Here is a 10,071-nt window from a genome sequence, read left to right as displayed (position 1 = left end):
GCTCCTTGCGTTAATATTCGTTTTTGTGTGTGTATCTTCATCAAATAACAAAAATGTGGGACATACGGATATTAAAATACCACATAATCAGGGAAATTGTCACAGTGACTTCATTATTTATGAATTCGTAATACACTTGTGTATCGATATAAATGCTGTAACCTGTGGATACTTTCACTTACATTCTGTATGCATTTAAACAAATAGCTTATGTTACCGTGTTTTAAGAATAGAGTCAGTTTCAAATGCTCTCTGAACCTTTCCCACTTGTTTGTAAAATAGTAATGATGATACATTTGGAGATGGGTTACACGCTTTACACCTGAAAGTGTGTTGTAGTGTGACGTTTCGCATGGAAGGTGTTACGGATTTCTTTTCGTTCGTGCCTTCGGGAAGGGTTGCACATTTTATAACTCAGTGACCATTTGGCGATCTTTGGGAGGGGGGGTTGGAGGGTGAAAAGTGTCCCTTTGTGACAGCTCGAGCCAGATTGGGGGTTAGCTCATTTACATATCATTACCCTAGCAGGCAACAGTCTCTATATAAGCGGCGACAGGCGCACAGGAACATTAACACACGCGCAGTTTCACGTCGACTGAAAATCTAGCAAGAAGACAGTAACGAAATATTTCGGATCAATGGCATCTTTGTTTAATTTACCAGAGGGAAAATAAAAACACAAGAAACTCCCAAGAGAATCTGAATGTATTCATCTTTGCAACTACAAATCAGAAGCGATGTCGATCTACAATATTTGATTACAGAGTTGGAATATCATTTTGGAATTTCGAACTCGTTCCAAAACTTCGTCGGGGCACCTTGATTTTCTCCGTTTGCCGAATTTTGGGGATTACACAGAATTATTCGTCTGACAATAACTGGAACTGTGTTGCTCATGCGAAACCTTCACGAGAAGACGTTTTGAGTGAGAGAGAAAAGTTTTCCCGTTCTCAACATTAACTGAAAAAGGATAGATCTGAAAGTGGGGGACTTCTAAAGGATATTAGCTCAGCCGGGACCAAAGTTCCCCTTTCTCTAAGACTTTTAATCATTTATTGAAGATTGTTTTAACCAAAATGGGACGCCATTTGCTTATGATTGCTTCCATTTTATATGTAATGATGTACCAGGTAATACAATGCCCCCGTTTTTAAATTGTTATTATTGTATGCTTGATGTGTAGATGTTGACTATTGCACCAACCACAGCTCTAATCTGCTGTTAAACTGAACTATGTGTCAGAATTTTAGATAGCCAAACCTGCAGATTAAATGTTTACATCCTGTTTCAACAGGGTTTTTGTTCTGGTGTTTTCGAGCTGAAGCTACAGGAGTTCTTAAACAAGAAAGGAGTGATGGGCAATGCGAACTGCTGCAGAGGAGAAGCGATGTCTGCAATCCAGCAGTGTCAATGTAAAACATTTTTTAGAATCTGCTTGAAGCATTACCAAGCTAACGTGTCTCCCGAGCCACCCTGTACCTACGGTGGCACGGTGACCCCAGTCCTCGGGTCCAATTCATTTCAGGTTCCTGAAACAACGTCGGATAACATTTTCACCAACCCAATACGATTCGTCTTCGGATTCACATGGCCTGTGAGTAGCTTATTATTGTATTGAACTTCACTGATAGCCGTTTCATTCTACAGCAGTGTGCAAGTGTGAAACTGCAGAAATTATGCGTGAAGGCTGATGAGACAGACCGCCATTAATACATGCCACGACTGTCAACAAATGGCAAACACTAAAATACGTTAGCATAGCTTTTAAAGAAAGTTTGGTACATTTATATATTGTTTTATCTTTTGTTTTAGGTTATCGATTGAACAGCAGTAGCCTAATGTTTATTTAACCCTGCATCTTTTCTTGTCCCAATAGGGGACATTCTCACTCATCATTGAAGCTCTTCACACTGATTCCACAGATGATCTTTCAACAGGTATGGGACAAATCTAAAATAGCAAAGATAATTAATGTATATGTCCAATTGTTATTGCATTTACATGATTTATATTTATATCATTCTGTGCATTTATGTTCTTGTTTCAGAAAACCCTGAACGTCTGATCAGTCGTATGACAACCCAGAGACACCTTACTGTAGGAGAAGAATGGTCCCAGGATCTTCATACGGGGGGAAGAACCGAATTGAAATACTCATACCGCTTCGTCTGTGATGAGCATTACTATGGTGATGGTTGCTCTGTGTTCTGCCGTCCACGAGACGATGCCTTCGGTCACTTCACCTGCGGGGAGCGTGGCGAGATTGTTTGTAATTCAGGATGGAAAGGACAATACTGCACAGACCGTAAGTAAATACTACTAACCCTTTCTGTACAGTCTATGGTTTTATTTAGATTGATGTTAGTCTGTAGAATCATCTACAGTAGACATAGTCCAGTTTTAATAGTCAAATATAACATCAAGTGGTGTATGAAAACAGTAATGCTGCAGCTACAGCCACTTTTATTTCCCCACTTCACTAACTGATTTATTCAAAAGTAATACATTTTCTGAATAATCACACGCGTGCCATAGATTAAATGCAGTATCTGATTGGCTGCTTTGGAGTGCGGTTGGTGCTGATTGGCTTAACTCGGTTAGGTATTGTTGAGAGCAGGCAGCTGCTGAGTGAGAGTAGACAATGGAGCAGCTGTCCTGCACTGCCACCACACACACCAGCTGTCCACTCTTATCTGCACCAACTCAGGGATACTAAGGGGAGGAGTTGTGTGCACAGACTGAAAAAGGACTTCTGACCCACAGTGAGGGGAAAAAGGGGCTTTTGTATGTGACTCTTTTGTCTGTGTGCAACTGCGTTAAGCTGAAAGTTCTTCCCTGGTTATAAGGGGAGCATAGTTTCTTGGTAGGCTAATGGGGCCACCAGCTAGGATTTACTGATAAGGCTCCATTGAAAGAAAATATAAAGAATACAAAATATAAGTTCAAGTGTTTTTTGTCCCCATGGGTTTCAATACATGTGTTGTATTCTTTTAGCAATATGTCTCCCTGGCTGTGATGAGGAGCATGGGTTTTGTGACAAACCTGGTGAATGCAAGTAAGTCTGACCACTATTCAATGGGTTGGCTCTATGGAGTATAACCAATTGGCTTGAAATAGGATCCCAAACTTCTTGTTGCAGAAATAGGATGAACAACATCATTAGCTCTTTGTCAAGCCAGTTTTCCAACCACAATAAAATCTCTGCGATATAAGCTATGCTGTGATGTCTTGAATTTCGTTTTCAGATTAGTTTTCCGACTATGCAGTGTAACTGATGCACATATTTGAAAGGTCTTCTGAGGCCAATATATATATATATATTTAACCTGTCCAATTTGATTGCTTCACAGATGCAGAGTTGGTTTCCGAGGACGTTACTGCGATGACTGCATCCGATACCCTGGCTGCTTGCATGGTACCTGCCAACAGCCATGGCAGTGTAACTGTCAAGAGGGTTGGGGTGGCCTCTTCTGCAACCAGGGTGAGACCTGATTGTTGCCTGCATGTTTTCATGCTTAATCCAGCTTAAGGTTGAAGACTACAAGTGATTTAGATTACCATTGGTAAATTTTACTGCAGAAATGTTTGATTATTAAAAGAAATTGGTGTTATGAAAGCCAGCTGCAGCATTCAACATAGTGTTACAGGGGACTGACCCCACTGTGTGATTGTATGTTTCAGATCTCAATTACTGTACGCACCACAAGCCCTGCATGAATGGAGCCACTTGTACCAATACTGGTCAGGGGAGTTACACCTGCTCCTGCAAGCATGGCTTCACAGGGGCCAGCTGCGAAATTGCGGTCAACGAATGCTCTGACAGCCCCTGCCGGAATGGTGGAAGCTGCACTGTAAGTCACTTAAGTTTTGTTTCCTTTCACCATTCTAGATTTTGACATGGCATGGTATTGCATATTAATTATGGAATTGTAGGTTCACATAGTGAACAAGAATTCTGTCAATTCACTTAATTCATATGTTAAGATTTTGCGACTGCTTTTATGTTTTGGGTCAAATTGACCCCAAAACTTTGAATTGACACTAAATATTGTAATCAAGACCTTTCACACTTTGTGCATCACCTTCTTATCGTCTCCCAAATTACTAGCCTTTTGCCCATAAATATGACAAATCTGTGAGAAACATCTCATTTTAAAGCCTGATGTAAGTGAAAGTCTGACACTTGTATGGCAAAGTGCAACCAGAATCCTGCACAAAGACATCTGAGATAAAAATAAAAATGGTTCTATATTTTCTTACATTTTATACAGCCCCACACAACTCTGTTGTATGCATAGTTACAGGACTTCTGTATGACTACAGACATACATTAAAAAAATGTAACTTATTTTTTAAAATTGTACTTTGTAATTAGAGAATCAGATCTTATTGCATAAAGTTTTACGACTGCATTCTAGCCTACTTTTGTGGTTAGTTGAGGTGCTGGTTTTTGGGTTCTAGGTGTGCTATGTACACTCAGTGAGCACTTCATTAGATATTCATTAGACTTATTTTTAATAAGTAAATGGTAAATGGTTGGCATTTATATAGCGCCTTTATCCAAAGTGCTGTATAATTGATGCTTCTCATTCACCCATTCATACACACACTCACGCACCAACGGCAATTGGCTGCCATGCAAGGCACCGACCAGCTCGTCAGGAGCATTTGGGGGTTAGGTGTCTTGCTCAGAGACACTTCGACACAGCCCAGGCGGGGGATCGAACCGGCAACCAGACGACTGCCAGACGACTGCTCTTACTGCCTGAGCCATGTCGCCCCATGTTATAAGTATTGGTCTTCTGCTGCTGTAGCCTATCCACTTAAAGGTTTGACACATTGTGTGTTGAGAGAAGCTGTTCTGCATACCACTGTACCACTGTATTGTGTGATTATTTGTGTTACTGTTACCTTCCTGTCAGCTTTAACCAGTCCTTCTCCCCTGACCTCATTAACGGCACGTTTTTGCCCATAGAACTTCTGCTCACTGGATGTTTTTTGTTTTTCGCACCATTCTCTAGTGACAAATTCCAGGAGCCCTGCATTTTCTGAGATAATCAAACCACCCTGTCTGGCACCAACAATTATTCCATGTTCAAAGTCATTTAGATGACATTTCTTCCCCATTCTGACATTTGGTCTGAGAAACATTTGAACCTCTTGATCATGTTTGCATGCTTGTACGCATTTGGTTGCTGCGACAAGATTGGCTGATTTTTATATTTGCATTAATAAGCTGGTGTACAGGTCAACCTCAAAGAGCTCAGTGAGTGTATATTCTGTTCTCTGTTCTGACAGGATTTGGAGAAAACCTACATTTGTGCCTGTCCCCCTGGTTTCTATGGAAAAAGCTGTGAGCTGAGCGCTGTGTCATGTGCTGATGGGCCATGTTTCAATGGTGGGCGATGTGGTGATAACCCTAACAGGGGGTACTACTGTCAGTGCCCAATGGGTTACGCTGGCTTCAACTGTGAGAAGAAGATAGATCATTGCACCTCAAGCCCATGCTCCAACGGTAAGGGTGGGAAATTATCTACTTTAAGCCTTTTCTGAATTAGTCACATCCTAGAATGCTTCAAGTGCACCACATTAATTTAAGAGCGGATATCCGTTATATCTTGCTTCCCTTCAGGTGCCCAGTGTCTTGATCTCGTCAACTCGTACATGTGCCAGTGCCCTGAAGGATTCTCTGGACTGCACTGTGAAGAAAACCTGGATGAATGTTCTGTCTATCCCTGCCAGAATGGAGGCACGTGCCAGGATGGCATGAATGACTACACTTGCACCTGCCCCCCAGGGTATGTTGGCAAGAACTGCAGTGTGCCCATCAGCAAGTGCAAACACAACCTGTGTCACAATGGGGCCACTTGTCATGAGAGGGACAGCCGCTATGTCTGCGCCTGCATCCCTGGCTATGGGGGCCGCAACTGCCAGTTTTTGCTGCCGGAGCAATCCGTAAGCAAACTTGACTTCAGTGATCCTGACAAAAAGTACCTGGACAGCCGCAAAAACACAGTCCCCTGGTTGGCCATGTGCTCTGGGATCATCTTGGTGCTGCTGCTGTTGGCAGGATGCATGGTTCTAGTGGTATGCTTCCGGGTGAAAGTGCAGCATGGGAACCGAGCAGCTGATAGCCAGAGTGAGAGTGAGACCATGAACAACCTTGCCAGTAACTGCCACCGGGAGAAGGGTACCTCAGTCAGTGTCATCGGGGATGCCCCGATCAAGAACACCAACAAGAAGGTGGACTTCCACAGTGATAATGGCAGCGGCGATAAAGCCTGCTACCCACCCGTGGATTATAATCTTGTGCATGAGCTGAAGCATGAGGACTCATCAAAAAAGGAGCAGGAGAGGGGCAAGTCCAAATGTGGAGAAAATGGTGAAGAAGCAAAGTCCGAAGCTGTAGACTGTGAGCTTGAAGACAAATACAAAAAGGAAAGGTAAATTCCAGTGCTGAGCACCCACACACCTCCAGATATCGTCATGTTTAATTTGTTATTTTGCTCATGGAGAGTTACCTGATACTATCAGAAAGTGTCATTGTCTTTTTTTTTTCTCTTCACAGCAACGACACAGAAAATAAACGTCCAGAGTTAATGTGCAAAGACACAAAATACCAGTCCGTGTATGTCATATCTGATGAGAAAGATGAATGTATAATTGCAACTGAAGTGAGTTGAGTAACTTTCCCTCTTTAACCCTTTCAAGGGTAAATTACACCCTTGATCAAACTTTTTTTAGCTGTAAATATGTATCTATGCCTACATTTGAATCCATGCCATTATTTCAAAATTTATGAAATAATATCATTTTGGCTTAAAAAAAACCTGGTCGCTCAGTGTGTTCAGCTGTATATAAAGTTTGAATAATGCAATCTGAAGTGCAAACTGGCCCTTCCAGATTCATGACTGATCCTGAAAAGGGTATGGTGACGTCATTTATCTGATATCCAGTTGGAAAATTGTTGATGCCCACAAATTTGTCTTTAATTTAACGGGTCATTTTCAAAATCGGCAAGCAAGCGGTTATGGATCAATATGAAACATAACACTGCCAACGCCAGATTGGTTAGAGAATACTTTGTCCAAATGAAATGGATGCGCCTACGCTACCCACCCCAGAATGCATTCTTTCAAAATTGTGTTGAAGGCAGAGCCAGGCTGAAACAGCAAGTGCAATTAAAAAAGGTAGAAGCTCTCAAATGTGTGATAGGAATGTTCTTAGCTGAACATTATAATGCTGATGTAACTATCACGACTGATATTATAGAACACTGACTTAGAATTTTGGGGAAAGAAAAGACTAAAAACCTACTTTTCAAACTGTTATAGTGGACTGCTAGTTAGAGTATTCAAATGTGAAACAAAAACAAAAAACCTAAATGAAGCATCTCCCCCATCTCTCATACAGGTGTAATGTGCCACTACAAAGCTGTTGCTCGTTTGCTCTACGGGAGGTTTTACTCCGTTGAATGCTGCTCAAACCGGAGGGAAGGTTTCCCTCACGTGGCTGCTGCTGTGGGACTAGGACTTTGAAACTGATATTCAGAATGAGCTGGTTCTCTCCTGAAGTAAGCACAGTGACTGACTGCATCGAACAGTGGATGTTGGGCCATACTGGCCCCACTCTCTCAAGGTTGTATTCCAGGAACATGGTCTTGTTGCACTGCCTGTGAGGACAGTTTACCTCATTGCACTATGGACAGTTGCTTTTAACTGAGAATGTGTATGTAACACATAAAATAGACTTGATCACTGTGTAAAAGAGGTCTGCACTGTCTGTAGTGCACAATTTAAAGCCCTCTAAGCCAAATCTGCAATGTATGCAGGTTTAAAGATGGAAATAATGCGAAATAAATAGTGTTCAAATGCAAATACTTTTTGAAGTATTTTTTTATTTAATTTATTTTTTTGTTAATGAACGTATTTTTTTGTGGAGTTCAATTTCATTATTTAAGTTTGTTTTTGCAAATATGTACAAAGGCACTTCGGGTCAATGTGACTTTTTCAACAGATGTATTTAAGAAGGGTTGTACAGAATGTTATTGGAATTGTTTTATTACTGTTTTGTTAATGAATGACATAGTTAAAATATTTTTCCAAATAAATAATATTACTTGTAAATCTGGACTACTGTATCTTATTTTAGCCTTTTTTTATAAGCAAAGGTTTGTCACAGCAGTACATAATTATGCATTGGAATAGATTTTCCAACTAATATTTCTTTAAAATGTACATGGTATAAGTTCCATTCTATTAAAGCAATTATCTCTCTGTGGCATTGACTTAATGAGAAAATAAATCTATGCCTTCTTTTATTACATTATTACATTATTGGCATTTGGCAGACGCTCTTATCCCGAGCGACGTACAACAAAGTGCATACCCATAACCAGGGATAAGTTCGCTGAAAGACCCTAGAGGGAAGTACAATTTCAACTGCTACCTGTACAACAAAGATAAGGACGAGGGCCCTTTTTTTTCTTTTTTTTTGAGAACAAAGAAACAAAGAAACGGAGCAAAAGTGACCAAAGTTAACTATCCAAACACTGCTTACCTAGCCAACTAAAAATACCGATACACAAAGCAAGTCACAGAGACAACAATTATGGTTCACAGGGAGGTAGGGAGGGATGGGGAGAGGTGCTGCTTGAAGAGGTGTGTCTTCAGCTTGCGCTTGAAGGTGGGGAGAGATTCTACAGTTCTGACCTCAACGGGGAGTTCGTTCCACCACCGTGGAGCCAGAACAGACAGTAGTCGTGAGCGTGATGTGGAGGTTCAGAGAGGGGGAGGTGCCAAGCGGCCTGTGGAGGCTGAACGAAGAGGTCTGGCAGGGGTGTAGGGTCTGATGATTTTTTGTAGATAAGCTGGGGAAGACCCTTTAATTGCTTGGAAGGCTAGCACCAATGTTTTGAATTTGATGCGAACCATGACAGGCAGCCAGTGGAGGGAAGTAAGCAGGGGGGTGACGTGAGTATTTGGGAAGGTTGAAGACCAGACGAGCTGCTGCATTCTGGATGAGTTGGAGGGGTCTGATGGCAGACACTGGGAGGCCAGCCAAGAGGGAATTGCAGTAGTCCAGGCGGGACAGAACCATCGCTTGGACCAGGAGCTGGGTCGAGTAGGGGGTGAGAAAGGGGCGGATTCTCCGTATGTTGTATAGGAAGAACCTTCATGACCGGGTCACCGCCACAATGTTCTCGGAGATGTTTATGTAATTAGTTTATACTTTCTCCATAATCACAAACTATGCCTCCATTGAAATAGTAATGGACTTGTTAAAAAAGTAAAATGGCAATTTTGACCAATCTTTTGATTTAGTCTAAATGCATTTTGTGCTGTAAGAAAAGGAGAGCCTTGTGCACAACATAATACCACAAGGTTCTAGTCCAGCAAGATACAACATAAAGGCCAGCAGGTATTCTGAACCTCACACACAAAAAAAGAAAGAAAAAGACTTGTATTGAATCACACTTGGATGTGAAGAACATGTTTCGCTATCGCTTCATCAGGTTGACTCCTTGTGGTATAGAATGCCTCGCATGGTGTGAATACAATTCCCTCCAAAAGTATTGGAACAGCAAGATCAATTCCTTTGTTTTTCCTATACACTGAAGACAATTGAGTTTGAGGTCAAAAGATGTACATGGGATGACAGATCCGAATTTCAACTTTTATTTCCTGAATAATAATTGGAACATGTGACTGACAGGTGTGTCCTGTTAGATTGATTGATTAAACAATAAATAGTTCTGAATGTGAACAGGGTTTTGCCTGTCAAAACTGCATTTGTGTTAGAAGAGATAAACCAGCATGAAGACCAAAGCTGTCTTTGGGAGAAAAGCAAGCCGTTTTGAAGCTTAGAAAAGAGGGGTAATCCATCGAACAAACATTTGGGGATAGCTTGTACAACAACTTGATATGTCCTGAGAAAGAAAAATGTCCTGGCGTACTGAGCAACAGACATCGAACAGCAGTTGATGATAGAAATGCGTCAACACAACAAAGGACTTCATTTGGGAGAAAAGGTGGAAATTTTTAGACTGTCAATCACAAGACCTTAACTCAA

The 10,071-nt window shown here is 41.4% G+C and overlaps 1 protein-coding gene across 2 annotated transcripts; it reads left to right on the top strand.

Moving 5' to 3' along the window:
• Positions 1–943: 943 nt before the first annotated feature.
• LOC133121921 (delta-like protein D) lies at positions 944–8,006 on the top strand. 2 transcript variants are annotated; one of them, XM_061231497.1, is made up of 11 exons: positions 944–1,130; positions 1,295–1,594; positions 1,877–1,937; positions 2,048–2,305; positions 2,995–3,055; positions 3,351–3,481; positions 3,682–3,851; positions 5,299–5,515; positions 5,633–6,443; positions 6,569–6,674; positions 7,414–8,006. In XM_061231497.1, exons 1-11 carry the CDS (start codon positions 1,077–1,079, stop codon positions 7,417–7,419), a joined length of 2,175 nt encoding a protein of 724 aa, XP_061087481.1. In that variant the 5' UTR covers positions 944–1,076; the 3' UTR covers positions 7,420–8,006. The 2 variants fall into 2 exon arrangements, with proteins under 2 accessions (XP_061087481.1, XP_061087480.1); XM_061231496.1 differs by lacking the exon at positions 7,414–8,006 and having other exon boundaries at positions 6,569–6,683.
• The last annotated feature ends 2,065 nt before the right edge of the window (positions 8,007–10,071 follow it).

The sequence above is a fragment of the Conger conger genome, chromosome 2 (genome assembly GCF_963514075.1).
Source record: "Conger conger chromosome 2, fConCon1.1, whole genome shotgun sequence".
Taxonomy (NCBI): Eukaryota; Metazoa; Chordata; class Actinopteri; order Anguilliformes; family Congridae; genus Conger; species Conger conger.
Note: the sequence above shows the minus strand (reverse complement) of the source record. Positions and strands in the feature narration are given on the sequence as shown.